The 23,774-nt window shown below is 49.3% G+C and overlaps 1 protein-coding gene across 9 annotated transcripts in view; it reads left to right on the top strand.

The window, feature by feature from the left end:
* Positions 1–2,248: 2,248 nt before the first annotated feature.
* Positions 2,249–23,774, top strand: part of LOC105694176 (protein abrupt) — a 40,079-nt gene continuing 18,553 nt past the window's right edge. For 5 of the 9 annotated variants that reach the window (XR_001103509.2, XM_012414588.2, XM_012414594.2 and 2 more), the window contains exons 1-7: positions 2,249–2,408; positions 15,761–16,010; positions 17,134–17,667; positions 21,657–21,893; positions 22,532–22,735; positions 22,825–23,056; positions 23,599–23,652. Coding sequence is in view for 8 of the 9 variants with exons in the window: in XM_012414588.2 (XP_012270011.1) it covers positions 17,461–17,667; positions 21,657–21,893; positions 22,532–22,735; positions 22,825–23,056; positions 23,599–23,652 (934 nt within the window). In the remaining variant the exon portion in view is untranslated. Of the gene's footprint in view, positions 2,409–2,787; positions 2,908–5,863; positions 5,950–15,168; positions 15,205–15,760; positions 16,011–17,133; positions 17,668–21,656; positions 21,894–22,531; positions 22,736–22,824; positions 23,057–23,598; positions 23,653–23,774 lie in introns of those variants that run through there. The other 4 variants (XM_012414590.1, XM_012414592.2, XM_012414589.1 and 1 more) reach the window with 4 other exon arrangements.

Below are 23,774 nucleotides of genomic sequence, written 5' to 3'. Positions count from 1 at the left end.
TATAACATTTATATATATATATAAAACATGAAAATACTTATAAAACCTTTCTCCAACCTGGGTGCACCGAATCATGTGGAACTTTGGCGCGTGATTATGGAGATCCTAAGGAAGAACGCGATGCTCATGATATTTCATTTTTCAAAGAAAATTGTGTCTTTGCTTCCAGTCTGGGATAAATAACAATATTTTTGTCTCAGAAATGAAATTTTACGAGCATCGCGTTCTTCTTCGGGGTCCCCATAATCACGTGCTGAAGTTTCAAATGATCGGTGCACGCAGCTTGGAGAAAAGTTTTATAAATATTTTCACTTTTTGGTATACGTATATGACACTTTCGTAACATCTTAAGAAAGGTCCTGGTACTGATTAGATTTAATTTTTTTTATAAAAAGTTAAAGATGTTCAACGCAACGACTTTCTTAAAATTGGTACGAATGTCAAACGTGTGGTTTGGATTTTTCATTTCTTCTCCCATAACCTTCTACATTGGTGGTCACGAATAGCATGTTCTGCGATGATAGCACGATGACCACAAGAAAGATGTTCGTGACCATTAGTGTACGTAGGTAATCGCTTGTCCGTCCATAATTCTAGGAGTACATTGCTGAGGTAATAACGAAACGCAATATCATCTCAACGTCGTAGTTGATCTTTGATCAGTCGTTATTGATTTCATGTTCCCTTTTCTGGCCCTGTGTCTTCCATAAAGTTGATACGATCGTGAAACGGGTGGTCCAGATTCACGATGATTTTTACCCTCAATGTCCTTGTGCATTGGTGGGCATGAATGCCTTATCAAGTACCGATAACATCATATCCGGAAGAAGCATTCGTGTCCATCCGTGTACTCAGGTGATCGCATTTTTCTCCGCTTCTCTAGGAATACCTTCCTCGGGAAATAACGGAATGCGATGTCTTTGCGATGTCGTAGTCGATCGTTAATCAGTCGTTCGCGTCATCGGCATTCATTTCGGACGCACGGTGTCAATTACCGATGACACGGCACAAGTGTATACACTGGGAGGAGACAATGAGGATGACTTTCAATTTCGTTGACATTACCGGCCACTTGCGGCCCGACATTTAATATCATGACCAACCAAGAGATGAAGGTAATAGTTAAAAAAGTAAACTCCATTAGTTAAAGTGTGTGGAAGCCCAAAAGCACGGCTGTCGGTCGATCGATTGTTCCTGGTAGTCTTTTGGTGGTTGACAAAGGATAAACGTAAGAAGTTCACGGAGAGAAGCACATACAGAGGATACAGTATCTTCGGCATCGTTTGCTGTTTTTAACGTCATTCTTTCTCTAATAAAAGACCTTGTATTTCTTGTTCTGACTAGGTCCCCCTGGAAATTAAAAAATTAAATAAATGTTAACATAAATAAATAAATAAATATACACGTACAAAGGTTTCGTCGCGTCGCGAGGATTGAAACCATAGCTTATAGAAATGTTATATATGTATACGTTGGGGTCAGAAGAGGTCAGACGAAGATATTTCATTTCTAAACGTCTGCAAAAGGACGCTCTACGCGCATTAGGAATCTCTTGATACACAAAACAAACGACAGCGTGAATGGTAAAAAGCACGCGAAGGAATTTCTTATTTTCATTCAATGAGAAGTTAATTTATTTTTAAACATATCACTTTCATTACAAAGTGCTATAAATACATTTTAAGCCAGTGCGCTAAGATCTTTTAGAAATGTTGAAAGTCGAAAGATACCTCTAACCTCCACCCCACTCTTCCACTCATTATTATTGTATTATTATATGCCGTACGGTTGAAACTCGATCCGCCATGTTGAAACTCGGGGCACGTGACATAAATAAAGGAGAACGATATCACGCGGAGTGGCGGCTCGTAAACGGGTCCCCCGACAGCTAATTCCAGGGTCGAAGCGCAGTTAACTCGGTTCAGAGGCGAGCGTACTCTCGTGGAAACTCGCGACAGGATTCGCGGCGTCTCGGGATTCGAAAAGATACGCGCCCGAGCGCGCGCACCTCGCCTTCCGCTGTGCCGGCCGAGCGGAAAGCGGACGGGGCGGAGGGGGGGAAGGTCGCCGTAACGCCCGGGACACAATGGGTCGCGCGGCCGGAGCCAATGGCGGGCGGCAACAGCGCGGTCCAGCGGCAAGGCGCGCGCCGATTGGCCGGCGGTCGGGCGCCGCCGCCAGAGCCACTCTCGGCGGGCGGCGGCGGAGTCGGCCGGGGAGCGGCGCGTCAGTCGTGCTACCGCGCCGCATCGCGCCGCATCGCGTCCTCCGCGCCGCGGGAACAAGTTGGGTTCGGCTCGGTGGAGGGGATAGGACCGCGGGAGGGGGCCAGAAGAGCGGCGGAGAGCCGCGGCGGCCGAAAGCGCATAGCGAGAGGGCCATCACTCGGTGCGCCGCCCCGCAACCAGGTTCGTGTGCCGCCTCAGACGTTACTCTAGGGTAAACCTCTCGCGTCCCGAGGCGGTCGTTCTCGCCGGTCGCTGCGCGCGCACGCGCGAGCGGGAGAGCGATCGGTCCGCGGACGCGGGCACGCCGGGCGCGGACCCGCGACGACGCCGCGGTCCGCGTCGCCGGGATCGGCCGCGCGCGGTTCGCCGAAGGTCGGCCGGCCGATCGATCGCGCGAGTGCCGGCCTCCGGTTTCGCCGGCACGTGCGTTGCCGCCGGCCGACGAGAGACGTGCACCGGTACATCAGTGAACGACCCATGCCCACGGTTTTTGGTGAAGAGTGCGCGGACGTGGGCGGCCCGACGGCTCCCAGGACGCCGCGCGCCAGTCGCGTTGTCACGTAAATCCGCGAGCAGCGGGAACCAGCGTTCCTGCGCCGAGCGGTAGAACACTGATTATCAACGAGTTATTGCCGCGTTACTAATTAAGAATAATTGCCGCGCCGCCTGTTCGTTAAAGGTAATTGCACGACCCGATGGCGGCTCGGCCGCGCTCGGGCGCGCTCGGCCCGGCTCGGCTCCCCTCGGGTGATCGCGCCGCGAGAGGAGCCCGCGCCCCCTCCCGCCGCCCGACGCCCCGCGACTTGATCTACGCGCTCGGCGCAGCTGCACCCGTCCTGGACGCGCGGCCTACCTTGCGGCCGATTAGGTTACATCGACGCCTCCTCCGGTTCCTCACGGCGCCCGTGCCCTTTCTCGCCATTTCTACCTTTTTCTCCACCCCGAGAACGCCGCCACTAGACGCGCTCTACCTTTCAGAGCGCTCCGTATATTATTTTCTTTTTTCCCCATTCTTTTCGCGCCGGTGCAGCCAGTGCAGCCGACGCGACGCGCACGCGGCGTCCGGCCGAACGGTTCTCGAGGGCACCCGCGAAACCCGTTTCCCGGCCCTCCTCGCTAGACTCTCGTTTCTGAGGGTCCATCGGTCTTCCTCCTCGACTCGCTCGATTTCCTTCCACTCTCCTAGCTTTTATCGGGGAGGCATTCATTCGCGGGACCCGGGACGACGCCGCGTTAATAGATCGCGGAGAATGACGCACCTGGTGGCGCGTCGAAGTGTTGGGATTCTTTGTTTCCTCGCTTTTTCTTAACGAGCCGATATGGGAGGGGGGGGGGGGGATTTCGGCGATGCCGAGATAAGGCCTTCCGGGATCGACGCGACTCGCTCTTAGATCGGTTAATTCGCCGGCGTAACGGGATGCATTCCGTGGAATCGAGACGGGCTTACGTAATGCACTTTCGCCCCGGAATATGGGGAAACCTGATTTATTCGCACTGTATCAATATCCAAGCGATTCTTTATCTCTTGGGATTCGGTGGACATAAACGTTGTCTCTTTCTCTTTCGTTGCCAACCCTTTCGCGCGTGCTATTGCGAGCGTTTTTTTTTCTCGCATTCCGTCAACTCCAGGATCATATTATGTTGCAAGTACGTAGTTTCGCGATCTCGTCGCGTCTTCCCGTTGACCGAGAAAAACTGCGGGGCTCAGCCCGCGTTCGTATTTTGTTTTATCCTCACGCTTTCGTATTCTTCCTTTTTTTTTTTTTATTGTTTGTCTGCGTTCGTATCTTTCGTCCGTCCGTTTAGTATTTTTTTCGAGTTCGCGACAAGGGCGGAGGTAACCATTTTCCCGGTAAAGGAAATCTTTCGGAAGAGGGCGACCGCCCCCTCGTCTATCTCTCTCTTTCGCCCTCTTTCTCGGCCGGCAAGCCGCCGGCTTCTCTTTTTCCCGTTCGCCCGGTCTCTCGCTATATATCTCTCTCTCTCGTGCGACCGGAGTCGCGCCTCGCTCCGTCTCGGTCGCACTCTCCCGAGAAGAGTATATCCCGCGTATCCCGCCCCCGAATGGCGCCCGCTCGTTATTTGATCGATACCGAAGCCGAACGTTACCGCCTTACCGTGCCCCCCCCCCCCCTCTAATCCGAGCCACTCGACGGATGACCTCGCCTTCCCCACCCTCCTCCGCCTCCTTCCCGCACCCCTCGACGTCTTCGGATGAAAGGTGCTCCCCGTCGACCGTAGTACGAACTGCACTCCGACTAAAGTATTTTCAGGGATGGATAAATGTTTGCTCGATCGTCGGTTCCTCCGCTCTTGGCTGCTCTTCGAGGCTCGCCATTGCTAACGCGAACGCGGAAAAAGTCGAGTGGACAGGTACGCGTATTTTAAGAACATGGGGGGCGTAGGTTAGGTGACAATTGTCGTGCAACGTTGTTGTCGAAAAATATATCATGGGAAATTCATCGCGATACGCCCGTCGTTGAAATGAACCTTGCGGAAGATCCTTGAATGTTTATCGTAAAGAATTTATTGCGAGAAAATTCAATGCCGAAAGACCATTCAGGATTTGTTTTGAGAATTCCATCGTGGGAAATTTTTATCGGGAAATATCAAGCGCAAAAAGTTGATCGTGGAAGATGTAGCGGAAAATTGCGTTAACCATTAACCGTGGGCGGTTAAGAGGGTATTGTTAGGGCGACAAACATCGTATTATGCTTGGTAATCTTACATTTGAAGTTTCTATATATATATTTTTTTATATTATATATGTATACACACATTTTGACGGTTTGATATTAATAGAATATATTTGATCTTGTTGAAGTGGATAACTAAATGTGCTCGCTCTACCGTCCCAATTTCTTTTCTTCTTCTTTTATATCACCGTCTACCTCCCTTTTGATCTGAATTTTAATGTACGTGGGTTCACGGAAGTACCAATACCGTTTGTAATTAATCCACCATAGGTTCCTGAAATGAGTATATAGTTAGTAATAGATTTATCCGACAGCGATGTTGACTATACTGAATGAATCAATATAATAGTAAACTACACTCTACGTACATATATGCATATTAGCGTGGCAAGTGCCAATACATATATAGAAAAGTTGAAATGTAAATTCACCACATGCAATACTTCTGTCGCTTTAAAAATACGCCTTGCATTACTGCGCTGTGAAGAAATTCCGAAAACGAGATAGGGAATTTTTGCCGGGGCTAGGACGAAAGAGAAAAAAAAAAAGTAGGGAAAGATCGTAAGATGAGATCGATAAGACGTGTACCGGGATATCGCGGCGCTTTGTGGGGATGTTCCCTCTGGGTTGTTTATTCTTAATCTCTATTTCGGTGGTGCTTTATTTTTTTTCTTCTTTTTTCTTCCTTTCTCTCCTTCCTTCTTTTAGGTTACGCTAATCCTGGATCGGTCCGCGCGTCGAAAAACGAGGAAAGAGGTCGCACCTCGGTGAAAATGCGGAGCACCGCGCGTACATAGTGCATACGCTATTTCCGTCGCGTTTAAGAGAGTAGGTCGTAGAGGCAGGGTCTTTCCTCCTATACGTTACGGAATCTCTAGGAGAATCTCTCGCTCGTAGCGTCAGTCGCCTAATCGCTTTTTACACTCCACCTTGCGTTCTATCGCTCTCTACGTCGTGTCGCGACGTAAAATTCCTGGCGGTGGCTCTAGAGTTTGAAAATTCTCGATAACGTAAAATTACAGAAGGTAACCGCGAAACATATATATATACACCACGAGTTACTGAGAATATCGAGAACTTATGAGAATTTTTATTTTACCATTTATACCTTAGGTATCTTCGTTTAAATGACATTTTTCTTTTCAATGCACCTCGCGGTTCAGGCTAAAGAGGAGAGAAGTACTACTAAATGATATCGATTATAGGGTCTTATTTACTTTCAGCTAAATATATATTCACGTGAAATTCCATTTCGATTTGTTTCAAAGCCAGCAGCGATATTTCATCGCGCGACGAGGTTAATGGAGGGGTTTGATTGGCTACAGAGAATTTGCAACGGGAATTACCCCTCTACGATGATTCCTATGGCTGATCGGACCTCTGGTGTGAAAATGTAAATTTTCATAATTTCTCGATTGAAACAAAAAAAAAAGAAGAAAAAAATAAACTACGCTTTGGGGGAAATTACCGATAAGTCGCGCGGGAATTTCTCATCGTTCCTGACGTAACTTACCGCATTTAGAACTAGGTGGCTCGTGCTTTGACGTGGATGATACGAAAATGTCGACGAATGAAAAAAAAGTCCGGGAATCGATCCCCCTTCTCGGTTTCTCATCGGCGCCTCGCGACGTTAAAACTTTCCGCCCGGCTCGTTATTTCTCACGGCGAAAATACAATTATCGTCGGCCGATAATCGTCCTATCGGCGCGCGTAATCCGCACCTTATCAGGCGCCGAAATTTTCATCCGAGCGACACCGCTCGGCCGTTTTGCGTCGCACTTGAGACGTCGTGACACTTGACGGTAACTATTTCGTCGTTTGTGCACCGATTAGAAACCGATCCAACATCTCGCGTAGTTCGATGTGATTCGATACGCCTGATCGTCGGTCGATTATTATTTTTAGAAAATCACCGGGCATGGCGCGACGTCGATGTGCACCTCGAGTCGTCGCGCATTTACCTACGGAAGCATTTACAATTTAATGAACGAGAGTCGCCGAATCGACCTGCAACGTTGACATGGAATTAGGATGTGCAGGGTGTATCGGAAATATCGTCCACGGGGTACACGATGCTAGCCTTAATATGAATGGAGTTGCAAAGTTTTGTATTTATTTTTTTTTCCCCTCTGTACATAGTATAGTTTGTCTGTAATAATTAATTTATTGAAAAATAGCCAAGTAGACGTCTTAATTAACAGAGCACATGGACGTTGAATATATACCGAGTGTGATGGAATTCGTGCCCATGGTTTATACGTACACTCATTAAGATGGGTAATGGGATTGAAAGGTCTTGCATTATTTTTTTTCTTTTTTTCCCACGGTGAATTATTTGTCTGCAATCATTAAGTGAAAAATGCCAACGAGTCGCCTCGATTATCGAAGCACGTATGCGAGAGAGCATGTTCTAAATTCTCTTGCTTACAATTAGTGATATGGCGAGTCGAGTACTACGATTTAAATGATGGTTTACACGTCATTATCCATGTTTAAAATGTAGTCGAGAAGTGCTGAACTATCTTTCTTCTTTTTTTTTTTCTTTTTTCTACGGTGCACAGTTTCTCTATAATTAATTGGATAATAGTTCATCGAGCACGTCGATTAGACCGAGCGTATCAGCCGTCCTCTGTTGTCTACAGACGAGATTAGGGATGTAACGAGTCGAATATTTCAACTCGATGCGATCTCGAGTGATAAATGTGACTGAAATTATCGGTAGAAATTAATTCGAGTTACGGGTCACGGCGAGATTGAGTTAAGGTGAAATGAACACACCTCAAGCTTGTCAATTCAAATGAGACGTTTCTTTTAAGGGTGTCGCACCGAACGGTCTGAGACCCTAGCCCACGAATCGGGAGCATCTAAGTACAGACAAATTCAATTATTACGCGTACACCCCGTAGGAATAAAAAAAAATCAAGTACAGGACCTTTCGACTCATTTTCACGAGAATAACGATGTGTAAACCGTGGGCACGAATTATGTTTCAACCTGTACAGAGCCCGCAAACTCAGCCATTCTCGTGATATTCCTTCAAAGGCAGCGATAAGAAAACTTTTCATATAATATGAGGTCCACTAATCCAAGCATTCCCCTGATAAATTTGTGAACAACGAAAGGAAACGATCACAAGGGTTACCTTTTATCTTTCTCTCTTTTGATGTCAGTATGCAGATCTTTCACGTAAATGGAGGAAAAGTCAGAAAACCGCCCCCTTTGTTTTCTGTTTAATTTCTGTTATCGTCATAGTTGGATCAGTGTACGATCTCCGTTTATCTTGCCAATCACGGGGAGACTCGCAAGGCGTCGTTTCGTCCCCTGTACTTACACTTTGCTCGGTACTTTCAGAGGTTGAAACGATTTTTCGTCTCACCCTCTTGGCCCGCAATGTCGAGACGAGAAAATGGCCGACCAGGCCGGATCGTGTTTTCGGTACCATCGCACATGTCGAGGGTCTTTCCTGAAGCCTTATGGCCCCGAGTGTGCATTCCGAGATGCGAGCGTACCGAGAGGGAGGGTCGAGAGGGGAGAGGGCCACCCGGGAAACCAGAAAGGTCCGCAATATTAACGATCTGCCGGATATATACGGGGTGGTCCTCCGAAAAGCCCGTTTCAGGAGGTTCCTTTGAGGACGCGGGTCGCGATTTCGAAGTCACTCCGGAAGTGCATCCCAGGTGGATTTGATTAGAGGGACGTCAAAAGGTGGAGGCTTATCGGGATAGGCTTGGCGTACCGCGAACCACGCGAAATGGCATCGGTTTCAGTTCGCAATTATGATCAATGCTCTTGGGTGGGTGTCGCGATCTTGTAATCTGCTGTAATAGATCGTACACGCTGTACAAGTTATTTTCCCTGGACGTGATCGCGGACTAGCAACAGCTTTTGTTACTCCGGCAACTTTTCCACTAGCACTTTTTCTCGATCTTCGATTCGTTTCAAGCCTTGCACTTCACATTGTCCTCGGTGAGAGGAAATCATCTTTCGCCGCAATTAAGGTGATGTTAAAGTGGTGTCGAAGAGGTTTTGTTTATAAAACTTTTCTCCAAACTCGATTTACCGAATAGTCTGAAACTTCACAACGTGAATAGGGAGACTATAAGGAAGGTCCTGAAACTCATGAAATGTCAATTCCATTCAAGTTTGTTTATAGGTATTATAAAAATAGTTTATAAAAAATGAATTTTCGCTAGTTCCAGGACCTACCTTAGAGTATACATATTCACGTTTTAAAGTATGAAACGATTTGAGAAACCCACTTCGTAGAAAAGTTTTATGAACGATTGAGCATTCGGATGCCACTTTCACATCCCCTTAATGGAAAACATTTGTTAGGATGTCCCTCTTGATCAGCGGTTATTTCCCGGTAACTCGGGGATTTCATACAGGTGTTCTTCATATCGTTTACGTATATACATGGTTGTTACGCATATCTGCACTTTTTCGTCAGTTCCGTGATTTTAGCGGTCCACAGATTTATCTCGGTGAAAAGTGATTCGAGATTTCGAGGAAGTTAAGGGGATGTAAAAGTGGCATCTGAAAGCTCAATCGTTCATAAAACTTTTCTACGAACTGAGTATCTCAAGTCGTTTCATACTTTAAAACGTGAATATGGAGACCCAAAGTTAGGTCCTGCAGCTCGCGAAATTTCATTTCTTATAAACTGTTTTTAAAATACCTGTAAACAAATTTGAAAAGAATTTAAATTTCATGAGTTTCAGGACCTTCCTTATAGTCTTCCTATTCACGTTGTAAAGTTTCGAACTATTCGGTAAGCCCGAGTTGGGAGAAAAGTTTAATAAACAAAACCTCTTCGATGCCACTTCCACATCACCTTAAGAGGCATTATTCCATTTTAGAAACTGGACACCGTGTATATCCCGGGGAAGGTGGACCCCGATTACTCCGGGGTAGTTGCAGGTATTTTCGGGCCCATCGGGTGGTCGGCATACGGTCGCCGTAATTTTCGGTGTGTACCTGCCTCGAATTTGCTGGGCAGGTACGCGTCGGGGAAAATCTACCTGAGAGGGCCTACCTGGTCCCCGGAGTTTGCGAGCTTTCCCTCCCGTGGGAAATACTGGGGGCATCGTAACTTGGTCTCGCTCATTTTTCAGGATCCTCCCGAGTCCCTTGGGATATATGCGGTTACCCGTGAAACCGATCGCGGCCAGGTAAAGCGACTTGCGCGGCCAGGAGAGGAAGCGGCACGTCTTGAGAGAGACCGAAAGTGTATTTCCCTCCTGGCAGAGAATCATTCCTTCGTGGAGCTCTCTCTCTCTCTTTCCCTCGATCGAGGATAACTCCTGTTTTTCCAGCCGATGGACTCCTCCCGGCCCCCGGGAAGACTCGGGGAACGGGGGCCATTTATTTCGGGCTTGAGCGCAACGTGCAAGACGGACCGCACTTCCATTCCTTCTTTCGGAAAATTCCCTGCCCTCTCCGAGCACAGCCCCCCTCGTTGAACCCGGGTCCGAGCATTTTCCTTCCCCCACCTTGGGAACGGCGCTCCGCGTTACGCATAGCTCTCGGTAATTCGATATATCCCTCTTTTACGGGCTTCCCTGCCGAACACGTGGCGCGGCGCGTCGAGGCAAAGGGATGCCGCCATGTCTCGAGTCTTCTGGAACTGAAATTTCCAAACTTTTCCACACCGAATGAATTTATCGCGTTAGAAATGACGGAATTTATCGTCCGGTATAATTTGGAATCTCTGTACGCCAATTGATATCTCGGATACGTGATTTCGAAAGGTCGGCCCCCTAGGTTGATATATTTCAAATATAAAATTTCATATTTATTTATCCGCTACGTGATGTTTCGACATTTCTATACGCCAAATATCTCGGATTCTTCGCTCGCTCGGTGATACTTCGCATTTGAAATCTTTGAATCTTGGCCCGCCAAGTGACATTTCGAATTTGAAATCGCGGTAATACTCGCCCCGAAAGACGATACTCTCTTTGGGATACCTCGAACGTCTATCTAGGATTAAAAAAAAAAAAAGTACTGCGAAACGAGGCGCGTACCTTTCCCATATTTCGAATTTGCGGAATGTATCGCCCGCCCCCTTCTTATCTCGCTTCTGAAAATCTCGGCGATACTCGGCCCACAAGACGATATTCTTTTTGGATACCTCGAACACCTCTCTTGGGTAGAAAAACGGCGAAACGCGGCGCGCACTTTTCCCCCTCGGTCGGAGACGACCGTGCCCCTCGCCGCGGTAGGCGAGGCCGGCCGATCGATCCTCGACGAATCTTAATTGCCGCCGATATATAAGAGCGAAGGTGAGGTTAGGCGTTAGCGGTTGGTAGGGGGTGCGGGAGGAAGAGGGGGGCGATCCGGGTGCGCCACACCTCGAATTCGCGCCCGCCCAGGCATTCCGAGGAGAGCGGGCGCCCACCTTGCCCTGCACTCGCCGATCCCGAAGAGTGTGACCAGGTGATCGCCACCTCCCTTTTCTACATTGTCGTTTGTTCCGCGACCGGGACGGGTACTCGCGGTTTTCCTGGATCCCCGTTGCGCGTATGTCCGTAAAGCTGGCGTTACCACTTTAGCACAATTCAATAAAATTTATTGCTCTTATACTTTATCGAAAAGCGTTGGCGATGTCAGCTTTATATTAAGCATTGCCACGTTATAGGAACAATAATAATGCAAATGTTCACAGTTGACGTGTACGTAAGAATTTATTGCTAATTAATTGGACTCGTGGAATAACCAAACTTCGACTCTTTTATTCACCTCACCACTTAAAAAGGTATGCCACCACCTCTAGGGCCGGTAGCAGCATGACGACGTTGGAAAAGACTGATTTCTGGATAGCAACTAATTATCAGTTACTTTTGTTCATGGCTGCGGCGATGTCTTAGAAGCAATTAATTAGCAATAAAGTCTCCCGCGAAGAAATCAGTCGTCTCCCACCGTTTACATGTTGTCATACTGCTACCGGTCCTAGGGGTGGCGACATACCCCTTCAGGGGTGAATAAAATAATCGAAGTCTGGTTTATCCGCGAGGAATTAATTAGCAATAAATTCTGGCGTATACGTCAACTATGAACATTTGCTTTATTATCGTTTTTATAACCTGGCAATGCTAATTTAACATAGATCTGGCATCGCCAAAGTTTTTCGAAAAGGTACAAGTGCAAATGATTTCACTCTCGCGCAATAAAATGGCAATAAATTAGCAATAAATTTGCTTTAAATTTCATTGAATTGCGCTAAAGTGGTAATGCCAGCTTTATGGACATATTGCGCGTCCACCTATACGTCGTATTGCGGCCGTAATGTTATCAACGCCATCCGCTTTATCGACCGCCGCGCACCTGAGAGTAAATCGGGGGTTCACCGAACCGCGAGATCCTCCGTATTTAGTAAAACCGTTCCCCAAGGTACGGAGAGGTGAAATTTAGGGGGGGCATTTCGCGGCGGTTACCTATGGGGGGATCTCGATTTCGGTCCACTCCTCCGGCCGGCGTTTCCGCCCCCGGAAGCGGTTCCGCACCCCTCTCGCCTCTTCGCGGCCGCGTCGGACCGCGATAACGGGTGCCCTACATTGCGGCCAACTGAGCGGTTAGATAACCGCTCTCTCGCGAACCACTGGCCAATATTTACCTACTCGGGCTCGCGATCGCAACGGCTGGCGGGTCTGCTTGCCGACCCGCGCGGTTTCGTATAATAAACGCTCTAATAATCATTTTTAATTAACGATGAAGTCAGCGGCGATTTAAGTCACTCGCCGCCCGGGGCGCGGAATGATTTTGCGGACCGCTGATTAGAAATACCGAGACGGCGAATAATGCCGCGCGAAGTTAACGGCGGGATTTTTTTTTTTTTTAATGTCATTCTTGTTCATTGAATTTCGACGTTAATCAATGGGACGTTTTACGTTTATGTCGGTGACCTGTGGCTATCTAGGCCCAGATTATTTAGAAACGTTTCAGATTGTATAGTTGAAGTTTGACTGTTATTTGTTTCCAATTTTTTTTTTTTTCAATTCACTTCCAAACATCATACTTTGAATAACCAAACTCGATTAACTAGAGAGTCATGCCGATTCTAATTAATATGCCAGTAATTAATCGTAATAAATATCTGTTTGGTATATCAAAGTGAATCAATTAATTACTCTCATTGATTTAAATCGTTTATAATTCCGTCGCTTATACATTGTTATGGAGTTATACGTATATTTATTAAGCAAATTGTTGTCATTATTCTTAGACCATTCGTTTAATAATACACTGAGACTTCAGTGGAAGGTTAATAAAAATTTAAAAAAAATGTGTGCCCGGGTAACGCGGAAAATCTGCACGCCGGTTCTGGCCCGGTTGAATACCGCACGTAAGATTCGCAAACTTTAACCGTTAATAATTCAGTAAATAACCATCCGAGCGGAAAGTAAGGGAGAAACTTTCGACTTCAAGTATTGTCAACTTCCGACAGTTTCCGGGATTACCGCGAGTTCTGGGACCCGGTGAACATCCTCCGTTTATGGGTTGTCCTTCCTAGTTTCGAGGGCGATATGAGTTGCATTCTACTCCAATCGGAATTTACAATTAATATTTCAACTGTCAGAACCAACGCGGGCTCGATATTCTTCCATCCTTATTTTTTTCTTTCCCCCTCATTTCGAGTTCCGAAAAAACCGGCGGGTTCGAAAGTGACTTTTCACTGTACGCGCCGATCGGGATTAATCGACGCGAAACTTTCACGCCACGTGGACGGCTCCGAAAGTGTTGTGACATGTCACTTACCGGGGGTCTGGATTTCCGAAAAACTCGATAGCACCGGGCGCATTCCCACCGAAAAGAGTGATATTGCCCCACGGGGCCACGTGCCGACGTGCTGGAGCTCACGGCCCGCCGGTGGGGGCGGGGGCACGGGGGCAGAGGTGAAAGGCGCAAGGAGGCCGTACTCCTCGACTTACACGTACATGGATATACCGCTTTTAATTACGGAATCGACACTGCCAGCCATCGACTAGTGAAACTTTAAAGAGATCCGGAATCAGCGCGACACCCGCCGCACTTGCCGGTTACGGCGCGGGTTCGAAACCCGCCTTCTATTTTATCTTCTTTTTTTTCCCTTCTTTTCCATTCGCGTCCGCCTTGGGAGAAAGAAATAGACACGGAGGTAATCTTTGATCATTTTTATGTGGCTGTTTTTCATTTACGTCCACCTTGAGGGAGAGAGAAAGATCCGTGATCTCTGATTTTTTTTTCTTTTTCTTTTTCTTTTTCCTATGAGGGATATCACGAGGGATGCTAAGATTATTTCGGGAGGTTCAACGAATGACTATAGAGGGCTTTTATAGTGCCATAGACTTTTTTTTTATTTCATGAGACAGGAGGAGGTAACGCGACGGCTAGGATAAGGAGGACCGAGGCGACGTGAATTTTTGTACGTCCTATATGGCGTCATTAATGCCGAGGAGAGGCGCCGTTTGACGGCGCGGTTTATTGACGGAAATAAACCGCCTCGACCGGGTAATTAGGCTGGCTTAATCGCCGCTTACTCTCCTCCACGATTGACCCCGAGGATCGAGGAGGAAAACCTGGCTCGCTCGTGCGATTTCCTTCTTTCCTTTTCATATATTTCTTTTTTTTTTTCCTTTTTCCATCACACCAAACACCGTGCATCTCGTCTTGGAACGCTCCAGGGGGACCCGGGGATCTCGTGGAGTACTTTCCCGCGAGCACTTTTATAAATAGCGCCGACCTGAACGGAAGCGGCGCGTTTGGCCGCGACGAAACGGGCCGGATCGTCCCTCTCGTGTGCGCATGCGCGCGCGCTAATCGGGATCGAGCGATCGCCGCGAGCTATCGCCCGCCCGTCCCGCGGAGACCCGGGACACTTCCACGCAAAGGGAATTCCAAAAATCTCGAGTTCCGCCGTCTCGTACGCGCGTGCGCATTCGAGGTGCGATCGTTGAGGGTCGCTCGAAACGCGTTAGAGCCGCGGGCGTGATAAGAGCGCGCGAGTGATAACGTTAGCGCGCGGTGACGGAGCGAATCGCCGTAATGGAGTGCACGATCTAGCCGATGCACGTCGCTCGTCGAGTTTCCGTCGCGGTAACGTTGCTTTCGCGCTAGTTGCGTACGCGGGGGAGGGGATATGTGCCGATTCGCCGCTTCTCGCTGATAACCTGTATCAGGAGGAGCGGGAAGAGTCGAGTGGCGACTGACACCGGGAAATCCGATTCTCGTATAAATGTTCTCGTTAAACGGAGGAGTCTGGCCAGGTTGTCGTAACGCGTCGTTGCAACGCCTGGGACCGGGTAAGGCCAGGGTCACCCAATGCGTTTTTGCCGCACCGTACACAATGGGTTCTCTCGGCATCCGATTCCACGGGGGCAGCGGCGAAAACGCACGGGGTTATACGTCTCGCTTTAATTCGGGCGTTGTCGGGATTTTGACTTTTCTCGGTCTCGAAAGAACTTATAGGGTGACCCTCGAGGGGCTGTTCACTCGAAGATCAGTGAAAATGATCTCCTTCGACGAGAACCTATCGTTTTTGTTTCCGTATGATATACAACAATGCGATTCGGTAACAGGAGGCGGTCGGCCTTAACATTGTGGCTATTCTTTTCCTGATTTCTGCCTTGCGATATCCAGCTGATTTCCGCGGGACTTCCCGCAGTAAAATCCAGGATTTCCTGGGTGAATATCCCCCTCGGTGAGCCTGGTCTACCGGAAGTAAAACGTGGATGCTTGCGTGGGCATTCGCGTGAACGTTCGCGCGCGTACCATTCTCGCGGACGTGACCTCGAAACGCGGGGTCGGGAGGTCGGAAATCCCGGAAGAGAGACCCAAGGACTGGTGGGCTCGTTTCAGGGTCAGGTGCTGGAAGGAACGAGGACAGGAAGGAAGGAGGAAGCGATCGCCCGCAAGGTGGACGGAGGGTGGACCCTCGAGGAGAGGTCGAGGTCGAGGCGCGGAATGGCGCGAGCAGCGAGGTCCTTCACGGGGAAAGGCGTTATCAGCGGCTGCTAGCGGGCCGATATCCAGGAGGCCGATTTTACACCTCTCGCTGGCTGTCAGGATCTCGGCCGAAGGGAAGAGACTCGAGTCGACGGTAGCGCAGGTAAATCGACGCATCCTGGTTCACCTTGGTCAGTTCTGAGGTACCCTGCGCGAAAGAATCACTTTATCGGAAGAACACGGCAATTGGGTGGAATCGATCTTCGCTATCAACGAAATAAAGTGGTTTTAAATTAATTAGAATTGGTAATGATACTTGATTTTCTTCAATTCAGCTACCTCGAGTCCGTTTGACTCACTGTCGTTACATTTTCTGGGCATAAACGCGTTAGAGTGAAAAGTTCAAGGTATTCTTATAACAGACTGGGATTAAACAGAATTAACAGGGTGTCTGATATTTTTCTCAAACTTCTTGTAGCTTTGCGTGATATTCTTGCACGAACTTGAAACAACATTTATCTACCACGAATAATGTTTTATATCAAGTACTAAGTCGTTTGAGTTGCTTGGAACATTCTATACAAAATGTGGTACCATTTTAATTAACGCGTTTAATATTTCGGACCAATTTTGGAAGCGAAGTTCTTTTCGCAAAATCGTTTCCACTCGATATATTAACTTGCCATCGTCTGAGTCGCACCCCGATAATTCCTACAAAATCAATTTTACTGGAGTCAAGACTTTTTTTTTGTTGTTGACAAGAAATATCCTCACCCCTTCCGATAGTACGCCTCCGCTATATGGACACGAGAATCGCAAATACAGCGCTACAGTATGGATCGGTCACGATAAATATTCACCATATTCAAAAAGTCCAAAAGGGGCTAAATAAAAAAATTCTGCGAAAGTTACGAACCAATGCAAAATTGTAACTATGATTACCCGTAGGGCACAGCGAGCGGGCGATGTGGGAGACTACCGTTTCCGTTATATCGAAAGGGTCAATTTCGATTGGAACGTATATTTTCTGCCCACCGTAGTTTTTGTTTTCGATGCTCATCCCCATTTTTAATCTCTCTTCCAAACGAGCCTCGTACCGAAAGGGTTAATCTCGGCTGGAACGTACATTTTTTGTTTATCGTAGTGTTCACCTTCGATGCTCGTGCCCATTTTTAAACTCTCTTCCAGGCGAGTCTCGTATCGAAAGGGTTAATCTCGGCTTCGATTTACTGCTTATCGTAGTTTTCACGTGCGATGCTCATATGCATTTTTAATCTCTCTTCCAGGTGAGAGCGAGGTCGAGGGAGGTCGACGAATCGGGCCCCATCAGCCCCGAGACGTCCCCAGGGCCCGAGGGCGGCGGGGCCTCGAGGGGGCGCGGCGAGGACGGCGAGGACGGCGACGACGGCTCGCGATGCCGAGGGACGCCTCGGGGACGAACCGGGGGAGCAGCTGGTGAACCGGCCGGCCCCGGGTAAGGCCCGCGCGCGCCGGGAGGAGGGCAGCGGTCCCCTCGTCGTCGGTCGAGCCCCGGCGGGCCGCCCCCGCGGGGGAGCGGACCGGGCGGTGCCCTCGAGGGCGCGAGCGCGACTGCGCCCCCTGGGCGGGTCGCCATGGCGGCCTCCTCGTCCTCGTCCAACGGCGAGCAGCAGTACTCTCTCCGATGGAACGACTTCCACTCGAGCATCCTCAGCTCGTTCCGCCACCTGCGCGACGAGGAAGACTTCGTCGACGTGACCCTCGCCTGCGACAGCAGCAGCTTCACCGCCCACAAGGTCGTCCTGTCGGCGTGCAGCCCCTACTTCCGGAGGCTCCTCAAGGTGCGCATCCCCCTATCCTCCCTGGTATCCTTTGGTCCGAGGACTCTCCGCCTATCGTATCTAGGTTCTGGGCACGGAGTAGCTCAAGGAGCTCCCACTTCCGTATATAAAGGTAACCCCGGATCTCTTCGTCAAGTTGGCCAACGGTAACACCGGTGACGCTTGCGGAAAGATCCTACCCCCTGTATCAAATTTTCAAATTGGCCGTCGTAACATCGTCCACGAGGTAACCGATAATCCCGGAACATTCGTTAACCACCATGACGCTTACCGCTTAACGTCTTACAAAATATTGATAAATAAAACAAGACAGGTCGACACCGGTCGACACCGTGTTTACGTCGGTACCAAACCTAGTACCGTGTCCAACTCGTGTACCAAGTATGCCGCCATGTTGCATAATCGAGGTGCAAGGCCTTTCCCGCAAGATTCCTTGGTATCGATGGCGGTTGACTTGGAACGGAAACCTGGGGTCAGAATTTTCGGGATGGACCCATGGAGTGGGAGCTTCTCGCGCTACTTCGCGGTTATGGGGCAGGGGTGGACGCGGAGCGCCCGGCCAGGAGCGCGCTCGTCCCAGGCCGGACCCCACCGCTTACGCAACGCACCTCCTCGCCCGGGTGGCGAAGCGTGCCGCTGCTCCATATACTATATTTAAAGACACGCGTGCGGCACGCACGCGTGTCCCGTCGACGTCGAGGAGGCGGAACCCCGGCGAGCCGTTTTTAAGTCGCGCCGAGAGTCCGCTCTCCGCTCTGGAAATACTCTCCGCGCCCACCTTACTCCCCGCGCGGGACGAGGGGGGCGCCACCGATAACGCCGTTAACCCTTCACTGCGAAGCCGGGTTTCGCGGGATCCCGTCCTCTGGGGCCCCTCTCAAACCGTACCCCTCGAGGACGGGACGTGAATCCGAGCATAAAGTGCACTTTACGGGCGCGCGCTGTGTCTCTCTCTCTCTCTCTACACTCGGCTGGTATCGGAGATAAGAGATACGTGGATGCGGCGCCGAAAGAATGTCCCCAAAGTGGAAACGTCGACGACGCCTCGGCGTCCGTCCGCGACGAGTAACGGGACGAATGACGTGGCCGCGTTAAACGCGAGCGTGCTCTCTTTCTCTTTCGCTCTCTCTCTCGTTCTCTCTCCCTCTTTCATTCGCTCCCCTCTTCGGGGAGCACGCACTCGCGTGTGCGCCCGACCGGCGTTTAATTCGCCCGTTCTCTCCCACACACACACTCCTTCTCTCCCCCCGTCGTTCTCCCACTATTTCTCTCTTTATCTCTATTTTTTTTCTCTCTCTCACGCTTTGCCTCCCACTCCCTCCCACTCTTTGGCGCAAAACACGAACGCGGCATTAACGTCCTCTTCGCTCGCTCGCTCACTCCCGCCACATGGACGCGCGTGCTCGCGCGAGCGCAGCCTAATGGACGCGCTAATGAAACCTCGCGCTCCTCGGGTCGCGCGGGACGCCCTTACGCCGCTAAGTGCGTAGATACACTCGGGGAAACGTGCGTGCACGCACTTCGCGCTACCGGGTGTGCCCGAAGCGCAATTACCGCGCTGCACTCCTTGGATTTTCCCATTCCGCGTCTGCGTCGCTCGTCGGATCCACGTTCTTCGGATTTTCCTCCCCCGAAATGCCTAGGTTCAAAATTACCCCGCCTCGCTAGGAATTCTTACGGGGACCCCCCTACTCATTGATGGGATTTAATATATAGGTAGGAAAGGTAATTTCGGATTGATGTAAAAATAATACACGAAACGACGTTCACATACATCTCAAGGTATTACGAAAGGGTTATTCTATACGTGCCGAAACATCAAAATATTGATAAAACCTTTCTCCAAATTGGGCGCAACGAATCATTTGAGACTTCGGCGCTTGATTACCGATTTTTTTATCTAGAAAGTATTAACGAGTATGTTTTTTTTTTTTTTTTAATGTCACAATTGAAACACCATCTCTTTACGTTATCCTAACCGATATGCGTTAGCTTCACGTCTGCGTGATTTTTATTTTTAGGATTAGCACTCTTCTTGGCGAGCACAAGTACCATTAATAATAGATGGGAAATGAAAATTGCGGAGTGTAACGTCTTAGCTGTTTCTTTTATCATTATTGGTTCTTTCTTCTTCTTCTTCTTTTGCCGTCTTCTATCTTTCGGTTCTCCGTTCGTGATGTTACTTCAAAGTCCATCTATGAAAACAACGAAACTTTCTGAATTACGAATTCTTTGAGTTTAGGCTTCGTATAGCGAAAGGGAAGCAGGATGTAATGGATGTAAGGGAGGATAATCGCTCCTGGATACGTAGGGTCTGCCCTTCGTGGTGATCCTCGCGCGAGCGCTAAACCAAGTACTCGCGCGAGTGTCTCGCGCCTGAAATAGACGCGGCCAACGCACGGGAGCGGCAATAAATCGGGAGTGTACCCCACGGTGTACGTGCCGAGTCGTACGTACGTACGTATCGAAATAAGAAGACGCGAAGAGCGTCTCCGGGTCCAATCGAAACGGTTAGCTCCGCTCGGCGACGCGCGGACAACGCGAATAGCGCGCCGGACAAGGATAGTATTTCTCGACACCGTTAAACGGTAAACCCGTTTCTTCGTCGTTCCTTTCGGTACATTAATCGTATCGATTAGTTGCTTTACGAAAACGCAGGTCATAAATTATCTTAAGCGTACCGTGCAGCGAATTAATTCCACTTTCTTTCGTCTCCATTTAAATTTATTCCTATCCGTTTTCTACATTTATTTTAATTTATTTCCCCGCCGTCTATTTTTACCCAATCAATTTTTTCTCACGTTTTACACCGTATTTTCTTTTTACTTATATTTATATTATATACATAAATTACTTTCTTCCGTTTTCTAATTTTATTTCAAATGGTATGAACTTTACGTCTTTAGCGTGTAGTAACGTATAACGGCGGGGATAAGATCCCTTGAGACCCTTCGGAGTAGTAAAAAAGTCACCGAAGAGGGGGCCCGTTCGTTAAGGTCGGGCCTAAACTCGCGACGAGGGGCCTTAAGCACTCGCATCTAGTCGCGTGTTCTCGTCGTTATACGACGCGTCTCGTTACGCGAGCTCTCATCTCGACGCCCTGACGACGCGTAGGCCCGAAACGCCATCTATTCCCGTCCCATCCGTTAAACGGGCACCGTTGCGGAGCCGTCTACGATTTCCCCGGCCAAATAGGGCCGGCGCTAAACGGCGCCGTTCGTTCCCGGGTATGCGTCGCGACGCCCGGCGTCGCGCATTCACTCCCCGAGTTGGAGAGATTACTCGCCCCTCGGGGAGGTTTTAGGGTGATGTCGATGTAGGCGGCGACTCGAGTCAGCGGGACGCCGTATAATTGGGCCGACGTACATCGGACGTCGCGACGCCTACGCGTTATGTACCGCGGGAGTATTTTCGGCGACGGAAGTGCGCCGTTGCCCGCCGCGGTGCTTGCGTACCGGGACTGGGCCCAGTATCCGACGCCAAGTCGTTTGGGCCGCGTCCGCGACGCCGCCGTCCCGGGACCTCGAGGACCGCCGCGGCGCGTCGAGGTCCGTTTAAGGTGCGCCCCCTCGCGCGGGTCCCCGTAAACGGATTAGAAACCATGCATACGTACTTTTCCCGCCTAATGCCTCGGTTAAAGCGCTTTGGCGACTCGGCTCAGCCCGGTTCCATCGGAGCATGGGGCAGGGTCGCCATTGTCGACTCCGTTGTTTCTACCGACTTTGAACCGAATGACGACTCCGCTGAAATTTTGAGTCATCCTCATCCTTAAGCTGACCTGCATCCTAAAAATTAATTCTTACCATCAAAATCCATTTTCATCCTTAAAATTCATCTTTATCGTCAAAATTCAGTCTCATCCTAAAAATTCATTCTCACCGTCGAAATCCATTTTCATCCTTAAAATTCATCTTTATCGTGAAAATTTATCGCCATTCCCCAAAATTCATCTCCATCTGGATGGTGCAATTTTTTTCTCCCCGTTTCAGGCGAATCCCTGCCAACATCCGATTGTGATCCTGAGGGACGTCGCCTCGTCGGACATGGAATCCCTTCTGCGATTCATGTACCACGGCGAGGTCCACGTGGGCCAGGAACAACTCGGGGCCTTCCTGAAGACCGCGCAGATGCTGCAGGTTCGAGGCCTCGCGGATGTCAACAGCGGCGCAGCGGCTGCCAAGATTCCACCCCCGGCCTCCTCGGCTGCCAACAATGGCAGCGCGCCCGTGAGTTCGACATCCTCTTTCCGGTTCCTATGCGTTTGCTCTCTCCGAAATTTTTTCGCGATCGCTGCCAGTACGCGATACCGTGCATTCCTCCGTCCCAAATGTACATGGGAAAGAAGAGGTGTGCATCTTCAGCAAATACCTACATTGCCCATAGAGTTTCGCTCTTATCGCAGTAATAATTGCACTAATGACTAAACTGCAATCGTACCGAATGTAGATGTAACCGCAAGTAAATCTTGCTTCAGAGAAATGCTTGCTATATTAACAAATGTTTGTAGCAACTGCCAAAGGAATATTTTTACTACTCGATTAATCGACCTGGATGCAGTTTACTGGCGTTAGTAAGGAATATCGCAACCTTAGATATGACTCGCAGAAATAATAGTTTTTTTTTTTTTATTGGTCGTACAGCAAAAGCATTCTGTAAGGTAGTTTGCTGGCCCTTTTTCAAGCCTTTCACGTTCCCCGAAGAAAGTGACACATTTTATTACGAATATAAATTATTTTTCTACGTGTCCAGCTCTTAGAGTTGGTTACCGTCTATAGGGAGGTTGGCAAATCGAGCGCCAATTGTTGCCGGCTCGTTGATAACGCAGTTCCTATCTTGAATTCCTGGTTTCCTTTGATCTCCGCAGACCACGCCGCGGAATCTCTGGCAGGATAACGGCAGGGGCGATCCCAATGACGGAGGACTCTGCTCGCCACCTACGAAGAGGCCCAGGAGTTACTCGCCGCCGTTGGCGAACCACGTCGAGCAGAAGTCTGACCTCCAGGAGTCCCTTTTGGGGCAGGCGTTGGAGGGTGGCCCGACGATACACACACCAAGCAACAACGTCCAGGTTAGTGGGCGTCGTTGCCTCCATTTCCCCCAGATTCGATGTGTAATGAATTAAGGACCGTCAATATCACGTATTTACATTTTCTCTAGTCATGCGGGAAGATTTCAAGGAAGACTTGGTTTACCTGCAACCCTGGGGTTGCTTTCTGCTTTCAGGCCCAGTCGACAGGCGAAGACTCCAACTCCATGTCGGATAACGAGGAGGACACGTCGAATAACGAGAGCATCCTGAACTCCGTCAAGACCGAGCCCGCCGATCTCCTAAACGACTCCATGGAGCACCATCGAGGGACCTTCCCTGCTGCCCTTCTGGGTCTTCAAGGTAAAGCTTGGATTTTGGAACTGTAACTTAAGGTGACACGATAGTGGCATCCGAGTGGTCAACCGTTTACGAGGTTTTTCCTGCGAACCGAGTACACCGAATCATTCGAAATTTTCCCACGTGAATACGGAGGCCCTAGGGAAGGTCCCGACGCCCATGAAATTCCATTTTTATCAAGGAATAACACGAATGTTTATAAGTATAGTATTAAAAAAAATGAAATTTCACGAGCGTCGGGACCTTTTTTAGGGCTTCCATGTTCACGTTGTAAAATCTCAAAGGATTAGATACGCCGAGTTCGGAGAAAAGCTTCATAAACAAGAGCCTCAGACGCCGCTTCACCTTATCACCCTCGACGTACCGCCTCAAGGGCTGGATCTTGTAGTTAGGGCGGCCCCTTAAACTTTCGTGCAGCATCAATGCCGTCGTTTCTATACTTGTCCACCTTGAAGAGTTACCGAGTCCGGTGGCCGTTATTTCCCAGACCCGAGCTCGACTTTCTGTGACGGCGAAAAAAGACCTTCACTCTCTCGGGTTTCCAGGACTGATGCCAGGACCCTCGGGGATCCACGCGGCCAACCAGGACCCGAATTACGGTGAGTCCGGAGACGAGTCCGCACTTTGCACACGTACACACATCTCTCCCTCTCCTTCGTCTTCCGTTCTCTCGCGTTCCCCCAGCCACACTGCGGTCTAAGTCGCAAGGAAAAGGAAGAGA

Source organism: Orussus abietinus, unplaced genomic scaffold (assembly GCF_000612105.2).
Source record: "Orussus abietinus isolate OABI.00-Male unplaced genomic scaffold, Oabi_2.0 scaffold6, whole genome shotgun sequence".
Classification (NCBI taxonomy): domain Eukaryota; kingdom Metazoa; phylum Arthropoda; class Insecta; order Hymenoptera; family Orussidae; genus Orussus; species Orussus abietinus.
Note: the sequence above shows the minus strand (reverse complement) of the source record. Positions and strands in the feature narration are given on the sequence as shown.